The sequence below is a fragment of the Sclerotinia sclerotiorum genome, genomic scaffold, assembly GCF_000146945.2.
Source record: "Sclerotinia sclerotiorum 1980 UF-70 scaffold_33 genomic scaffold, whole genome shotgun sequence".
Classification (NCBI taxonomy): Eukaryota; Fungi; Ascomycota; class Leotiomycetes; order Helotiales; family Sclerotiniaceae; genus Sclerotinia; species Sclerotinia sclerotiorum.
Window position 1 is genome coordinate 108,346 of NW_001820803.1, and position 16,777 is coordinate 125,122.

The following is a 16,777-nucleotide window of genomic DNA, read 5'->3' on the forward strand; positions in this document are numbered from 1 at the left end:
TTGCTTTGATTCTTCTTCTACTCTTTTCTGTACTTTTGTACTTGTGCTTGAGTCTGAACTTGAGGGAAGTTTTGTTGCTTGTTAGTTTATTACTCGTTTTAATAAGGGTATTTTATATCAGGCATCAGACATCCGACGAATAACAATATATCTTCATATTTCATCACATACCTACCTACCTAGGTATCTTCAGATGAAATTCGAATAATAAGGTTTATTCAGACACAGCATCCAAAAACACAGCAGAGAAAACAAAATAAGCAGAGTTCAAAAAAGAAAAAGCTTATCGCATCGCATTCATCCTATCTCGACGTCGCAATCGACCCAACTCCTCGGTCGCGGGGTTAGAACTATTTGAACAACCCACCTATCTATCTATTTATCCCATCTTCTGAACGAATCAGGAAACCATTCAAAATACAAAATATATCTAGACCTGAATCTAGATCTAAATCAACAAAATGGCACGTCACTACTACGAAGACGAAGATCTTGACATCCATATATCCCGCGAAACCTTAACGCGAGGACGAGATCCCGTCCCCACAATCCCCTACCGACGACCACAACCACAACATAATCCCGTTCCAGTCCCAGGCTACCGGTACGGAACATCCGCCTATCTCACTCCAGAGATCTCTTCCATCCGACGAGCCCATTCAACAGGTCATCGGGAACGATCTCCTTTTCCACCTCCTCCTCCACCCGTTGCTCCTGCTCCCATTGCACAGCCTATCATCGTAGATCAGCGAAGGACTTACAACAATGATTTCGATAGCGATAGCGATGATTCTTCCATGTATGAAAGCCGTCGTGCGAGGAGTAGATTAAGTGTAGGAGATGGAGGGAGACGTAAACATCGAAGTCATAGTCGTCATAGTCGTCATGTGAGTACTTCGCACAGTGGGACATCATCGGGACGAGGGAGTTTCACACGTGAAGAATTTGAGTTGGAGGTGACGAGGGCGGAGTTGGAGAGGATTAGGATGGAGAAGGAGCGGGAGAGGAGTGAGAGGTTGGTGAGGGATTCGGGGGAGTTGGCGAGATATAGAGCGGAGACGGAGAGAGAGAGAAATGAGAGGTTGTTGAGGGAGGATATTGAGTTGAGGATGACGAAGGGGGAGTTGGAACGGTATAAATCTGAACGGGAGAGGGAGAAGGAGAGAGAAAAGAATGAGAGGTTATTGAGAGAAGACATTGAATTGAGAATGACCAAAGGGGAATTGGAAAGATATAAAGCGGAGAAAGAGATGGAAAAGAAGGAAAAAATGTTAAGAGAAGAATTCGAACTTCTCTCCTTCAAGGAAGAAAAAAAGCGAATGGAAAAAGAAAAACGTAGTCAAGAGGAAAAAGAAAGAGCCGAGAGAGAAATCAGAGATACATACGAACGAATGAAACGCATGGAACAAGAACGACACGAGCGAGAAAACAAAGCCCGGGAAGAAACGATCGAAAAGTACAAGAGAGAAGAAGCCGAAAAGGCAGCTCGAGAACGCAAAGAAAAAGAAGAAATAATTGAGAAATTCAAAAAACAAGAAGCGGATCGATTAGCGCGGGAGAGACATGAGAGGGAACAAAGAGAACAGGAATATCAACGACGTCTTCATGAAGATCTTCATAAAGCCGGTTTGAACGAACAGCAAATTGTAGCTGTGAAAGAAGGGAAAGCTCTTCCGCCACCAGTGGCTCAGATGCCTGCTCGTCCTCCTCCTGCTCCTACTCCAGTACAGCAAGCTCCTCCACCTCCGGTGCAGCATAACCCTCCACAATATCAAATCCAACCTGTGGGTCCAAGACCAACTTATACCAGAATGTCAAGGAAACATTTGTCCCTTGAAACATTACGTGTTTATGGAATTTCCTATGAATTCGATAGAGAGGTAATTTCCCACTTTCCCCAAAACCCCCCTCACCCACTCTCTCCCCTCAAAAAAAAGGACCCCCCCCGGCTAACCCCAGCCCCCAGGACCCCGAATACCTCCTAATCAAACGCTGGGTACCGGAAGAAGAACAAGACATCCTCTGGACGCACACACGACAACTACGTGAAACACGAAGCCCAGCACCGCAAAAACAACAACAACAACATCAACAACACACCATCGAATACGTCAAGGAATACGTAGTAGAAGATCGACATAAGAAGAAACATCATCGGAAGAATGATGATTTGCAGTTGGTTATTGAGAGGAAGCATAAGCGGGGACATAGTCATGCGGGGAGTAGGAGTCCGAGTCCTTGGGTTAGGTGGGCGGCGGGGAGGTAGTTGGATGTTATCACCATACGTTGGTGGGGAGGGTGTAGAGAAGATGATGATGATGGGTATGGGTAACGGCGAAATTGAAAGGATGGAGTGAGCGGGTGGGTGGGTAAGGATTGGGGTTAAAGGTTTTGGTTTTTAATGAGGGATGGATGAGTGAATTATGTGGAGCAAGACTTGGATTGATGAGAATGCTTTGTTTGTTTATTTGTTTGTCTGTTTGTCTGTGTGTTTGTGTGTTTTGTTTTACTTTCTTCTTTCTTGGATGAACTCTCATCTCTTTTTCTATGTACTGAGCTTGAATGAATACCCACAATATAATAGCGTTAACGATCATGAAATAAGAATACTAAACATTAAACAAAACATGCAAAAAATAAAGTGGATATCATAATTTTCATCTATACTGAAAAGTTAATCATACAAACTCCCAAACCAATAACGAGTAGTGAATCGCCTATCCTCGTCTCCTCCCTAAGATCAAACAATCACTTCCTCTCCCTTCCAAGCCAACTCAGCCCTCCTAATAAGCTCTTCATAAATCGTCCAAGCCAATGCAGAACTAACAGCCTTCCTCCCCATCCTCAAACCCAACCCATCAAAAAGACTCTTCACTCCCTCCTCCCCTACCATCTTCCTCCCCGCCATAACCAAATTCGTATATTTCTTCGGCTGCAACTGAATCCTCGTTTTAATCGCATCAAACGGATTTGTTATCGCAGTAGCCAAACCCGCTGCTAATACCCCCGATCCAAAATTGATAGATGCACTCGTACTCCCCTTCATATTTTTCCTCACACCCAGATTTTCAACCAACTCCTCAGCTTGCGGTACCGAATGTACAATATGACTTAAACGTTTCTTTAACTGTTCGTAAAAGAGCACGTATAATCCTGCATAAGGAGCATCCCTAATAGCCGTAGCACCAAAACCAGAGAAAAATCCCCGGAATCCCTCGGTGAGGAATATATCTCTTCCAGCGCCCATGATCGATTTATAAGCGTATAAATTCGATTCATATCGTACTTTAATAATAGTCATAGGCATGAGTACGAAACCCGCTCCAGCTCTCGCCACGGCCCCCGTTGTCAAATTCGCTAGATTCGATAACTTAGGCAATGAACTTGAATGCACCGGACCATTTTTCGCATCCACAACACCTATCGTCCTCAAAAGATTCGAGCGTGCCACATTCTGCCGTAGAGCATTCAAACTAGTGAAATAGATCGCAGAACCAAAACCTGTGCGAAGAGCAGAGGGAACAGTTCCTCGCCAAAAAGATCGAATGGTATTTGGAGATTGGGAGAGCTCGCGGATGGTAGTCAATAGGGAAGCATGGTTACTTTGTTGCAAGCGGGTTTTGAGGAGATCGGCGGGTTGGAGGAGAACCGCAGATAGAATTCCTGATCCTAATCCTGCTGTGAAGTGGAAATCTGGAAAGATGTGGTATATTAATTTCAATTCTTCTTGGATGTTAGAGGAGAGGGGCAAGGATATTACATACAAGAAGAGGATTTTTTCCCAGCATTTCCTCCATTTGACATTTCGGTTTTCTAGAATTACAATGGCATTTCGTTTGTTAATTCAAGAGGGAATTGGATATTTTATAATCCAAAAAAAAAAAGGCTCACGTAAGGTTGTAGTTTGTGAGAGTGGAGGTCTTCGAATTGATCAAAAATTATTTGGGAATTTCGGAATTTCGTTAAAAGTTCGGATCCTTTGTGGTCATGGACGTCATGGACGGAATTCCGCATGTGTGTGTGTGTGTGTCTGTGTGCACAATTACTTTTGGACTGATTGGAAACCATGCATGATGCATGGTAAGTTCACACAATTGCTATGAAAAGAATTAGACTCAAGATAGGTAGGTATTAGAAGTGTATTTATTTGAACCTCGGAAATGGGATATTGATTAATGATCATCTAATAAATTTAGATATCAATTATCAAACTACGGGTGGTAAATGATGATATTTCATCGGAAGTCTCACTTCCCCTCCCACTTTCACTTCCTAGCCAAAGTCAACTCTCATCCCATCAAAAGCTTCATTATTTGTCAGCAGCATCGACCAATATCAATATCAACATCAACATCCAATCACACTCCTAAAACCAAACTACCTTTTCGATCTTTCACCAGTTCATTTCCCTATCATTTAAATAAATCAATCAAAATGGATTCTAATCCAAACTCAGAGACTATTATTGTAAGATTTATATTCTCTATATATATCATAGATATGATCCCGATGAATATTGTAGAAAGAAATCAACTAACTTTTTAATCCCTAGGCAATAGGCCAACTATGTTCCACATCCAACATTGAACAAAATCTCCTCACCTGTCAAAAGCTTGCCCGAGAAGCCTCAGAACAAGGAGCAAAAGTTTGTTTCCTTCCTCCTTGCTCAAACCCCAATGTCATATCCCTCTGAATCGACTTTCCTAAACCCCCAATCTCACCTCTCCCCAACTCTAGGCCCTCTTCCTCCCCGAAGCCACAGACTACATAACCACTCCTGGAGTCCCCCCAACCTCCCTCTCCCTCGCCCTCCCCATATCCACATCCCCCTTCGTACTCGGTCTCCAAAGCACCGCCAAAACGCACTCCCTCGCCATCAACGTCGGAATTCACGTGCCGAATCTCGACGGCACAAAGGTTCTCAATAGGAGTATCTGGATTGATGAGTTGGGGACGATTGTGGGTCAGTATGATAAGTTGCATTTGTTTGATTATGCAGCGGCGGGGTTGAGGGAGAGTGATAGTGTGGAGGCGGGTGTTAGGGTGGAGGAGCCTGTGGAGACGGTTGTGGGAAGGGTGGGATTGTTGATTTGTTTTGATGTATGTTCTTTTTCTTTTCTTCTTCTTCGATTCTCTTATTTGATGCATCTCTGGGGATTTCAAATTCGTTTGATTGAATAGGGTTGAACATTCAAGTGTTGTGTTCGCAATACCTTATTACCGCCGTGAACCTACCCGTAAAATTCACATCGCCCCTTCTCTCCCAGAGAGCTCTACTCCCGAGAAACAATAAAGTTGAACCCAAACATCACACCACCATCAAATCCCATACTCAATCAAGAACAAACTCACCACTGCAAAAACAAAACCACCCAACTAACCTCCCCCCCTTCCCAACTTCTAGCTCCGCTTCCCCCTCCCCTCCCTCACGCTCCGCACCCTCAACACCCAAATCCTCACCTACCCCTCCGCCTTCACCGTACCCACCGGAAAACTCCACTGGGAAATCCTCCTCCGAGCGCGAGCCATCGAAACCCAATCATACGTCATTGCCGCCGCGCAAGTAGGTGCGCATAATTCGAAACGTGTCAGTTATGGACATTCGATGGTGATTGATCCGCAGGGGAGAGTTGTGTTGGATATGGGGGAGGAAGGACAGGAAGTGGGGAAGTTGGGGATTGCGAGGATTGATTTGGAGAAGGTTGGAGAGGCGAGGGAGAAGATGCCGTTAGTGGCTAGGACGTAAGTGTTTTTTGGGGGGAGTTGTGGTGTGATGATTGGAAGTGATTTGCTGACTGAGAGGTTTAGTGATGTTTATACCGGACTATGACGATACAGGATCATGATACAGGACCATGATACAGGACCATGATACAGGACTAAGATGATTGAAGGATCCACAGTCAACAGTCAAAATAGAACATAGACAATAGACATAAAGATTGATACAATGATATTAAGACTGTACGCTATTTCTTCCTTTTATTTTCCCCACCATATAACACCTGTAATGCAAAGTAGTTGATATCTATGCGAACCAATCCTGCCCATTGTTGAACCCCTTTTTTGGTATCGTCTTTCCCGAATGTAAATGCTCCACCCAATCATCAATCCGTCCTCATAGAATGTACTTCTGGCCTGAAGTTCATTGCTCTAGCTTTTTTTTTTTCTTTGAAAATTATCAATCTCTCCTCACCATCACCATCATCATATACTACCTCCACTGCCCCATAGCACTAACCCAGATCCGCATTTCCCCCGGTTTCAAACCTTGACTCCCCCGCACTCCACCAGGTCCACCCATATCTACACAACTCTTTCCCTACCCCAACAAATATCATCTACAATCCCTTCTTTCCCTTCTTTGCACTTCTTTCTCTCTCCCTCTTAGCATAAATCCCGGCCGTAAATGGATCCTCAAACCTCAAGGCCAAAAGATAAACAACCAATACTTCCACGGTCAAAAGAACCCCAGCTGGCTTTCCCCACCAAAGTGCCGTCCCCAAAAAGCTCATCGTACTTCCATAATACATAGGCGCACTGCTAACATTAAATGGAAAGCCGGTGACCATCTTATCCATCAAGATCCCAAAATAATCTCCTAAATATGTACCCGTGACACCCAATGCCCACATGGAACTGATGACAAGAGTATTACCACAGATAAGAAGTGCGTAAGATACATATTGTGAGAGAGGGGATAGAAGTAGAGGATGGGCGGGTTGAGAGCGTAAGGCGCGTTCGTAGAGGAAATCCCGGAAGATACCGAGGGAAAAGATGACTACAGCGAGGAAATAACATCCATAACGAGAATTTCCATTGAAAAGTCTTGTGAGGATTTTATTGTGGTATTCTGAATATAGGAGAATCAAATCAATGGGTGCTTTGGGTAGTAAGTGGGATAATTGTAAATTTACCTTGACGAGCAACGGTACTAGAGCTTGGGTTAGCTTGACACTACTAATTGAAGGGGAAGAGGGGAAGAGGGGAACAGGAAGCTTACTTCCAGAATATAGGGTTAAAGGCAATGGATGCTGCCGCAACTAGAAGAGCCAATTAGTATGTTATGAAGCTATTGTGGGGATCAAGTCCTCTTGACGTACTAGCAAGACTTTTCTGGTCAAAGTCGACGAGACCTCTGTTATTATCTAGGAAACTCGACATAGTTATAGAAACCAGTGTGAATGAAAGTGAGATATAACAAGTTTGAATTGGAGGAGCTGATGCTTAAGAGCTTTCCGTACCTATATATAGGTACTTAAAAGTTGTAGATGAAAAAGAATTGGACAGATTGTCTTGTATGAAAATGTATTGGGAAGTGAATTGTTATTAAAAAAAAGTAGGGGAAATCTTTCACGTGAAAGTCTCAACAAATCATTCTGTATGTACAACCTAGTACATTACTTGTCGCATGACGTCTTTTGAAGCGAGCTCCCACAAGTTCGAAAAAGAAAGAAAGAAGAAAGAAAGCTATGGCCAAGACCCAGAGAATTTTAGAAAATGCTAAAATTGTACAGTGCAGCACAACATCAGCACAACATCAGCACAACATCAGCACAACATCAGCACAACATCAGCACAACATCAGCACAACACAGCACAACAAGCACAGAATTTGCACAAATCATGACATGACCCTTTCCAATTTCGCTTTCCATCAATCAAACTTGAATATCATATCTTCATTTCTTATGTATACTACTTCCTACTTCCTACTTACTCTACTCTACTCTTTACCCAAAACTTTCACTATGGATAACATTGGTGCCATTCACTCCATTTGATGCATTCAATCTAGAAATGCATAATGCAATCTTTCCTAATTGCGCCCATCATGAATCATGGTATCTTCGTACAGTTTATCCCTTATCCCCTATTCAATTTCCTGTACCGTTACGCCTCCCATTATATCCCTAATCCAAAAGTATTGTTACCCATCATGAATCACTGTCTTCTCGTTCTAGTCTTCTTGGCTGTCGTCGCCGCATCTTCCTCTTCTTCATCTTGTCCTTTCTTAAGATCCTCATCTAATCCCCATTCGTCTTTGTCATACCAATCCTCACCATCTGACATATCACGATTGTCACCAACATGTCCTTCGGCTTTCGTCCATTTCAATACCAAATGGCGCATGCGATCAGCTCTCAACAATCCATCGTATACTTTTTGAGCCCCTCGGATGATCTCTTCTTGCTTCTGAATGTAGTGCACCAACAACCTTCTCAGTTCATCAGCCTCACCATGTGGTAAATAAAGATCTCGGTCCGGAAATGAGTTCGCCGGCGCGAGAAAGTAAGGGTGAACGAAAGGCTCGCCGTTAAAATCAGGTGTTATAGACCTAGAACGGGTTGCATTGTCAAACACCGCTTGTGCTTGTGCACGAGTCCTCATACGACGAGGAATGGCATTATCCCCAGTATCTTCGGCCATCGGCTCAATATCCATTGCATCTCCGGTCACTTGCGAGTCTTCTTGACCCATATCAACATCATCTGGCGGTGGTATTGACTCGGGTGCTAGCTCGGAATTGTTGCCCGTGCCATTTGCAGCAGATGTATCTGCAATGTCTCCATTTGCAGAAGTAGATGTCATATCTTTTTCCGAGTCCAATTCCCTTCCCTTCCCTTTCAACGCCTGAAGGGCAGCGACCCCGGACGCAGTGTCGCCTTCGACACCCATAATCATTAATCCAGAAACGGCTACGCTGTCGTCAGTCTCAGAAGCTAGAGTTGCTCTCGACATCATGTCCGCATGCTCTTTTGCAATTCTCTTTATTTGAGCCCGGTGCCGCTCTGTTTCGGTCTCAAAGAATGAAGCATCATATTCAGTTTCGACAGATTCACACGGCATCCAAGTATCATGACCGCTAAATCGGGTCAGGAGATGTTTAATCTTCCATAAAGACGCCATTTCTTTTTGAACCATCTCTCCGGCATTCCTTGTTAATTCTGTCAGAACTTTCGATGTGAAGGGCTGCGAGAGGCTCGGATGGTCTGGTAAGTCCGAGGCAGCGGTTAGAGGTGCTAGGAGTTCTGTTCGAAAAAGTTAGTGAGAGGCTTTCGAAGCAACTCCATTTCGAGTCACGGACCTTCCAGTTTAATATTCGCATATGGATCGAATTCTGCCGCTGCTGCCCTTGCGGTTTCGATTTTTTCTTCGTCTTCTTCATCGCTATCGATCTCCTCGCCATCTTCGTCGATAAGCGGGGGTTTCCTGCTGATAATATCTCTCATATAGCCGGCATGATCAATTGTCTATGAAGAGTAAGAATTAGACAGTTCCCTATGATCTCCTCAATTTACGATTCTTACCTCTCTATATGGATGTCGACCACTTGGCGGGATCAATTGACCTTGCTTAACGTATCTTGCTCTCTTTCGCAGTTTGTTTCCTCGATTTGTAAGTCTTTCGATTGAAGCATCGGAATCTGATTCTGCCAAACATTGTTAGATATATCTATCAACTTGTTTCGCTAGAGGAACTAGTATATACCGTATGCTTTTCTCTTGACTGCTCTTTTCATAGCAACGATCGTGTCCGCGATCATAGCAGCTTGGGAAGCCATTGTGACAATTTCAAAAGTAATGTAAACGAGAACAATAAGTTTGCAGGAGCTATATTCTTAAGATCCTGCGAGCATACCGTTATTGTTCGCATTCAAATAAAATCATCCAGAGGCTGGATTTAGGTGCCTTGGGTACGGGGTAGATTGACGAAAGGTATTCGATCGCAATGAGTTTGTGAGAAACAGGAATGAATGCGCCGGTTTGTTTATTCTTAAAAATAGGAAACAAAATAAGTTTTGAGTTTTGTGTATCGAGAAGTATGCAGGAGAAGGACAAGATATGGGTAGAGAAGGATTCACAATGTCCCATAGAAATAAAGTCGAGAATGATGAATGATGGAAAGTTATCTAAAGAAGCTTTGTACTTGCTGGGAGGGTACAGTAACTTTACACAAGGCTGCGTAGATCGGCATGTCGGTGCTTAAACGTGAATGATCTGTGCATTCTAAAATTATCAGCCTTTCGTACTTATCGTCTGGGAAGTTGAGAACATGCGTATTCTAATTATTGGGACATTGGAATTCATAGAACTTATATTTTCCCTCAAATACTCTTCTTATCAATCATATTCTATCTCGTCAACTATTTGACTGATTACGAACACTGTAACAGAGCTACCTACGGGTATATCATTGACCTCAGCCTTACCTATCTCTACTTGCGAACGATCCATTCCATCATCGACCAATCCATGTCCACGAAATAACATTGTCTTAGAACAAATCCTCAGCTACCTTCATTTGTAGTCCTATGGAGTTATTGGCACCACACTGCCATCAAGATGGATGGGTATGCGACTGCATGGGTTGCTCATAATCTACCATTGCTCGTGGTCTCCGGGTTAGGAGCTGATCCATCACTCACCAATGCCAGATTAAAGGAAGGAGGGGTGCTAATCACTTCTGATATTGCGCCATTGGAATCAGAGGATGCGAATTACATTCTAAAATATTTCAAAGCCAATAACGCAGAGAATCTTCCATGGAATGGATCCGAGCATAGTGAGAAGAATAAGTTCAGGGTGAAGGTTATTGGAAGGGTAGCTAAAGAAGGGACCACAAGTTTGAAGTCAATCACTGAAGGTTCATAGGATTATATTTTACCAAGTCGCAAGGCACCACCTCCAACGAGTATCTCGCATTCCCCCGATGCTGGGAGTCCAGCTCCAAATTCTAGATTTATTCTACACTCCCCTCTATCTCCATTAACCCCAGGAGCAACACTTTTCCCGGATGGACTGTTGGATACAAAGTGGATAGATAAACACCAAGATCTCGTACCAAGCGCATATCTTTCATTCTACAATTTTACATCTGATCCGAATCTAGCAACTTTACATGATAATCAGTTAAAGACGGACATCAACAACATCAAAAACATATTGAACAAATCTGCTTACAAAACTCGGCTGATAGTTGCATTGTTGAGCGAAACACCTGGAGTGCCATCTTCTGATGTAGAAGAACGTCTTTCCAATATTCGTAAAGCAACTGGTCTTGATTCGAAAACTTCCTTGTTCTTCTTACCTCCTCAAAGCTCTCCTGTTGAAATTGAAGCTTTTGTTGAGACGATTTATTTTACCATATACCCGCTTTGTATTGAATATTACCGTGACTTGAGCAAGCACTCAAGAAGGAAGCGCAATCGCGGCGTAGTCCCACCTCCAACAGCACCACCCACATCCGGAACTTCACAAACATTAACCGGGCAAGGATGGAACGTGAGGTATGACTTTAAGCTTGGAGTTTTTGCCGAATTCAGGCAGGAGATGGATGTAGCTGTTCGTTCATTTGAGAGTGGCTATGAAGCATTGTTGGGTGAAGAGGTCCTTGAGACAATTGCAACTTGGAGTCCTCGCTTCAATGAAGGACGTCTCATCGCTGATGTCTTTGCAATAAGAGTATTGCGGTGTCTATTATGGAATGGACATACATCCACAGCAGTCCGTCGATGGCAACTACATCGGGATAGAGTACGTGATTTTGTAGATCGTAGAGGCAAAGGTTCATCAACATATGGTTGGCAAGCATGGGAAGCTCGCTGGGCAACCATCATGGCGGAGATGATTGAGAAAGTCGGTTTTGTGGATTTTACACAATCAAAATCGACAATATACCTACCACTTGATAAACTTACTTTAACTGGGACGCAGCCATGGGAGAATCTACATCATCCAGGATTTTGGTACCGTGAGGCTTCGAAACATTTAATGGCTCGCCGAGCTCTTGCCTTGGCCATACCAGAGGAAGATAGGTCTCCCCCAGGGTCTTCGCCTGCTTCACAAATCGCGAGTAGGGTTTATACATATGATACATATCTTTGTCCTCAGCCGCACGAGGAAAATCCTTTACCAGGACGAAAAGGTGTTGATCATGCAAATCTTATAATTGACGTTCTGAACAAAGCCATTGCCGAATTTCAAACAAGAGGACAACATCGTTTAGTGCAAGAGCTCTTGTTTCAATGTGGAAAAGAACACATGAGGCTGGAAGCATGGGATGATGCATTACGAATTCTTCGAGCCTTATGGCAGAAAATGACATATAGGAATGAAGGGTGGTGGGTTGTGGTCGAGGAGATTGCATGGACTTTAAGAAAGGCTGCAGCTAAGGTCGGTGATGGAGGTACAGTCGTTGCTGTGGATTGGGAACTTCTACATACTTGTCAGTATACTACGGAAAATGAACATCTAGCATCTGTTAACAAGTATCGCAGGCTTTTCCCGTCGATCGAATTGGCATTATAATATCAAGAAGTCTTTAGACGGTTTGAGCACAGTCAAGGTTAAACCTGCTATTGTACTTCATGTAGAAGAAGTTCAATCCTTCTTGACTGCATCATATGCTTTTGAGAAGTCTGAAGGAAAGGTGGGCGAGCATTCATTGTCCCAACTAGCAATCAGGTCTTCTGCTATAGCTTCATCCACCCCTGTAACAATTAACGACATACGTGTAGAGTTCACGGGTGGTATGAAACCTATTCTTCTGCGGCACAAAGCAGACAATGGAGCTTCCGAGATTCCAAAATCCGGCATTTTATACAAAAAGACTTCATTGGTTGACGAGTCTGCTGTAGAGAATGGACACGATCCAGCACCCGCTCGACATACGTTAGCAGGACACCAAGACCTTACTTTTCGTCCAGGTCAGATCAAGGCCTTCGAATTTGTCAATCTTTTGAGAGAAGCGGGCGATGTAAAAGCTTTGAGGGCCACATTTTCCATTACTTCGGATCTTTTTGACTTTGATTATGTCCATTCTTTTGACAGACCAACATTTCCAGAGATGTGGTATGGCGAGTCTGGGACAAAGAAGAAGCTCGTTCGTTCCAGACCGTCGTCAATTCACGTACTTCCCAAACCACCCAAATTGGAGCTACGTATTCTTGAATTACAAGACCAATATTATACAAATGAACTCGTCTCTTTACATCTCGAAGTGAAGAACGGAGAGGATACCGATTCTGTCGTAGACTTAGAAGCCCGTCTTCTTGGAGAAAACGTTCCAACCAATATTATATTAAGGCGTCTTGATCTAGCTGATCCTCCAAATGACACCAAGCCTGAAGAGGAAGATAATCATGAATTGTCGCTGGGCACTATTGCTAGTGGCTCCTCCATCACTGTAGAGATGCTCATTTCATCTATAGATATACCAGCAGTTTACGATCTTAGTCTTAAGGCTTCATATAATCTTGTAACGGATCTGGAAACACCTATATCGCAGGCGATGTCGGCGCAGCTTTCAATTCTGAATCCCTTTGAAGCTAATTATGATTTCTCTCCGCGGATTCATCCGGACCCCTGGCCGAGCTTCTTCACCCATGAGGAATCATTAGAGATCGGAGCCGATGGACAAGACTACGATCGCGAAGCATTTGGGTTGGCACAAAAATGGTGTCTAACGACTCGCTTTGCTTCATTTGCAACAGAAGACATAATTGTCGAAGATGTTGACGTTGAAATCCTTGGTGTACAAGGTGGCATCAAGTGCTCCACGAAAAGGTTAACCACAATCCCTGAGGGAGGCGTGAAAGTTAGTCCGAGAGTCCTCGAAGAAGCTCAATTTGATACTTTTACACAAAAGTACTCACTCGACGACCGAGGTACAGCCACTCTTGATTTATCTCTTGTCATTAAATGGCGTAGAGACAAAGACAGTTCCACTATAAATACATGTATAGTACCTGTCCCACGTCTTCTCGTCTCAAGCAGCGAACCTCGAGTCCTAGCAGCAGTAACTTATTCATCAACCATATCATCCATGATCCATTTCGACGTCACAATCGAGAATCCTTCACATCATTTCCTCTCTTTTGCAATCACAATGGAACCCAGCGAACAATTCGCCTTTTCGGGCGTCAAACAGTCTACGTTGCAATTAGTCCCACTTTCAAGAAGAACTATTAAGTTTAGATTACTACCGACGGTTAGAGGTGATTGGATTGGACCAATTAGGTGTGTGATTAGGGATAGGTATTTTCAGAAGGTGTTGAAGATTGCTCCGACGGAGGGAATGAAGAGTGAGAAGGAAGGATTACTTATTTGGGTTCCAAGTGATGAGGAGTTTTGATTTGGGTATTTAGTGGTGTGGGGGTATGTGATAGATGAGAAATTTATCACCTTGTTCTTGCAATGCTTTTGTTATGAGAGTGTTTTTTAGAATTTGATGAGCTATTAAGTGAATTTTCATACATGTAGGATTACCTCTGTCACTATTGAACTATACATAACAATGAACCCTTTTATCCCTTTCATCCATTCTCTATTCAAATTTCAATTATCCCCAAATCTCTTTCCCCAACTTACCTATTCCTATTACATATCCGAAAAACCGAGTTAAACCCTTCCTTAATCCCTAAAACAGACTCTACACTTCTTCATCATCTCCACAGTTCTAAGATATACATTCTACCCTTTAAATAAATCACTAAGAAAATAACCTCCGAATTCCTTCATCCAAAACTCAATTTTAGTTAGACTCCGGAATCCGCATCGTAACACCGATTTTATTGATAGATTGCTTTGTGTTTTTTGTAGGTATTTATGTATTTATCTGTTGTTGGATATTTTTGGATATTGTTTCTTGTTATAGATTGATTTATACTCTGTAGAATTACTTGGGAGTTGCTCTTGGATGTATTATTTGGGTGGTTGGGATGCGGGAGGAGGAGTAGGTGGTTGTATGTATGTGATAGGATGTGGGAGAGGGGTTAAGATTTTATTTGATTTTATTTTATTTTATTTTATTTTATTTTATTTTATTTTATTTTATTTTATTTTATTTTATTTTATTTTATTTTATTTTATTTTATTTTATTTTATTTTATTTTATTTTATTTTATTTTATTTTATTTTATTTTATTTTATTTTTGTTTAATATATAGGCATTTGTTAGTGCAGAATTGAGGATATAATATAGATTGGGAAATACTGGTAGAGTGTGAATTCTATATTGAGATTTGAGATGGTTTATATGAAATTGGATCACATATATTCCTGACATGTATACTCAGTATATCATGAAGAAGTGAGGTATGATATTGATATTTTTATGATATAAAGTGTGACGCCTCACACCTCCGGGTCACGTGGCATGCCCCGTTTGTATTTAATCACAGGAAAACTCTCTACTCTTGTTGGGATGCGAAGACTCAACACCTGTACGCGGTGCATCCTACGAACCTCCAGCTCTCTTATGAGAGTCTGCAGAGCTAAGTTTGAGTTATTTGATGGAGTCGTGGTAATTGGAAGAGGAAGAGGCGCCCGATCACGACGTTTTTACCCGTTTGCGGTTTTTTGACAGTTGCATTATCGAAATGCGCTCTCTGCAACACTACCTTTATTACGAAACAGAGGACAACATCATCATCTACGACAATACGCCACGAAATCATCTCACTTCTTAAAAGTGAGACTCCTCTGGAACATATAGTACAACTCGACATCTTTGACGTGTATATATTATATATTGTATACCTCCTATGATCGACACAATTGAAACGACAACAATTTATATACCTTCCATATAGGAATACCAAAGGAGTACTATTGAAGGACCTGAGCTGATGACGAAACTTACTCTGCTCTCATTCAGCGGAGGTATGCTACTTACGGAATCGGGACACCTGTACAAACCACTACCTATGTATGTTATAGTTACGCTATATGAGGATTGGTGCTTTTTTATAAGCTTTCTATTGGCAGGATGATCAGAATGAGGACGAGGCAATCCTGACGGTGGGCGATTATAGTACGTTCTGGTATATAAGGAGTAATTGGATTGATGGTATCGGGAAGGGGATCAGGGATGAAGGGTTTTCGAGTATAATGTTTTAATAGTATGAGGGGAAGGGAGAGAGATCAAGAGCCAGTGATCTAGTGGACGAGGATGACCACAATTACAACCCCAAAAGGCCTACCGGCCCAAACCCCCCCTGCGAAGGCAATCATGTAAATCCTGCCCTAGCCCCCTTTAAATTGTATATAAATACTCCCCCTAGCTAGCTAGTAAACCACTCAGAGGCTTCTCCTCTGAGCGTCATTTGTCCAAAACTGGAATAGATGGCTAAGGTTATCACGCGCCAAGGCGCGTGGGCCTACGGCCTATGACGATAAACACAATCAATCAATCTCTACTCTTGTTTTCCTTCTTCTTTTCTCCTTAGCTTAGTATTTTCTAATACAAGATACTTTACCTAGTATTCTTGAGTGTGACATAAAGGCTATCTTGATGTCGATTGTGGAATGAAACAAAGATTAGATTTTATGAAAGAGTATTTTTGAAGAATGATAGATATTTTTGTTGTATATCTGGATAGCTGTCACGAACCACGTCTAATATTATCCTAGGATGAGAATCGTCCCAGGATTAGTGTCCTGAGGCCAATAGAAGATCACGTGACGTGATAGCTCTGCTAGCTGGCTAGCAGAGCTAGCATTCAGAGAAACGTTTAGTATATAGTTAGAATAGTTTCATAGTTTAGGAGCTTCGTGCTCAACTTAGTTATCAATTAGTTTACCTACATTCTACTTGATCTAGTAACGACTTCACTTCCAAGTGAATACCAATGATAAAGCCTTAACCCATAACTACCAACCAGACGAAACCTCAGGCAGCCGCTGCCTCCAGTACAGTATCGTTACAATAGCATAGAAAAGGAAATGCTCCAGACTTCACTTAGAGTTTCTTTCTTCACAGCCGCAAAAATCAC

General features: G+C 42.5%; 8 protein-coding genes across 8 annotated transcripts; 4 read left to right on the top strand and 4 right to left on the bottom strand.

The window, feature by feature from the left end:
* Positions 1-461: 461 nt before the first annotated feature.
* SS1G_14413 (hypothetical protein) lies at positions 462-2,266 on the top strand (the record flags this gene model as incomplete). The annotated part of the gene is made up of 2 exons (XM_001584594.1): positions 462-1,880; positions 1,967-2,266. 2 exons carry the CDS (start codon positions 462-464, stop codon positions 2,264-2,266), a joined length of 1,719 nt encoding a protein of 572 aa, XP_001584644.1.
* Positions 2,267-2,740: 474 nt separating this feature from the next.
* On the bottom strand, positions 2,741-3,804 carry SS1G_14414 (hypothetical protein; the record flags this gene model as incomplete). The annotated part of the gene is made up of 2 exons (XM_001584595.1): positions 2,741-3,693; positions 3,765-3,804. The coding sequence occupies 2 exons, from the start codon at positions 3,802-3,804 to the stop codon at positions 2,741-2,743; spliced, it is 993 nt and encodes a 330-aa protein (XP_001584645.1).
* A 269-nt stretch (positions 3,805-4,073) lies between these two features.
* On the top strand, positions 4,074-5,830 carry SS1G_14415 (hypothetical protein; the record flags this gene model as incomplete). The annotated part of the gene is made up of 5 exons (XM_001584596.1): positions 4,074-4,080; positions 4,560-4,645; positions 4,738-5,100; positions 5,405-5,742; positions 5,809-5,830. The coding sequence occupies 5 exons, from the start codon at positions 4,074-4,076 to the stop codon at positions 5,828-5,830; spliced, it is 816 nt and encodes a 271-aa protein (XP_001584646.1).
* Positions 5,831-6,341: 511 nt separating this feature from the next.
* On the bottom strand, positions 6,342-6,572 carry SS1G_14416 (hypothetical protein; the record flags this gene model as incomplete). Its single annotated transcript, XM_001584597.1, has 1 exon — positions 6,342-6,572. One exon carries the CDS (start codon positions 6,570-6,572, stop codon positions 6,342-6,344), a length of 231 nt encoding a protein of 76 aa, XP_001584647.1.
* Positions 6,573-6,873: 301 nt separating this feature from the next.
* On the bottom strand, positions 6,874-7,164 carry SS1G_14417 (hypothetical protein; the record flags this gene model as incomplete). Its single annotated transcript, XM_001584598.1, has 3 exons — positions 6,874-6,934; positions 7,004-7,043; positions 7,104-7,164. 3 exons carry the CDS (start codon positions 7,162-7,164, stop codon positions 6,874-6,876), a joined length of 162 nt encoding a protein of 53 aa, XP_001584648.1.
* A 780-nt stretch (positions 7,165-7,944) lies between these two features.
* SS1G_14418 (hypothetical protein) lies at positions 7,945-9,565 on the bottom strand (the record flags this gene model as incomplete). Its single annotated transcript, XM_001584599.1, has 4 exons — positions 7,945-9,032; positions 9,089-9,254; positions 9,312-9,427; positions 9,493-9,565. 4 exons carry the CDS (start codon positions 9,563-9,565, stop codon positions 7,945-7,947), a joined length of 1,443 nt encoding a protein of 480 aa, XP_001584649.1.
* A 781-nt stretch (positions 9,566-10,346) lies between these two features.
* SS1G_14419 (hypothetical protein) lies at positions 10,347-14,136 on the top strand (the record flags this gene model as incomplete). Its single annotated transcript, XM_001584600.1, has 3 exons — positions 10,347-10,566; positions 10,981-12,228; positions 12,281-14,136. 3 exons carry the CDS (start codon positions 10,347-10,349, stop codon positions 14,134-14,136), a joined length of 3,324 nt encoding a protein of 1,107 aa, XP_001584650.1.
* Positions 14,137-14,700: 564 nt separating this feature from the next.
* Positions 14,701-15,902, top strand: SS1G_14420 (predicted protein; the record flags this gene model as incomplete). The annotated part of the gene is made up of 4 exons (XM_001584601.1): positions 14,701-14,746; positions 15,080-15,098; positions 15,661-15,711; positions 15,818-15,902. 4 exons carry the CDS (start codon positions 14,701-14,703, stop codon positions 15,900-15,902), a joined length of 201 nt encoding a protein of 66 aa, XP_001584651.1.
* Between the last annotated feature and the right edge of the window lie 875 nt (positions 15,903-16,777).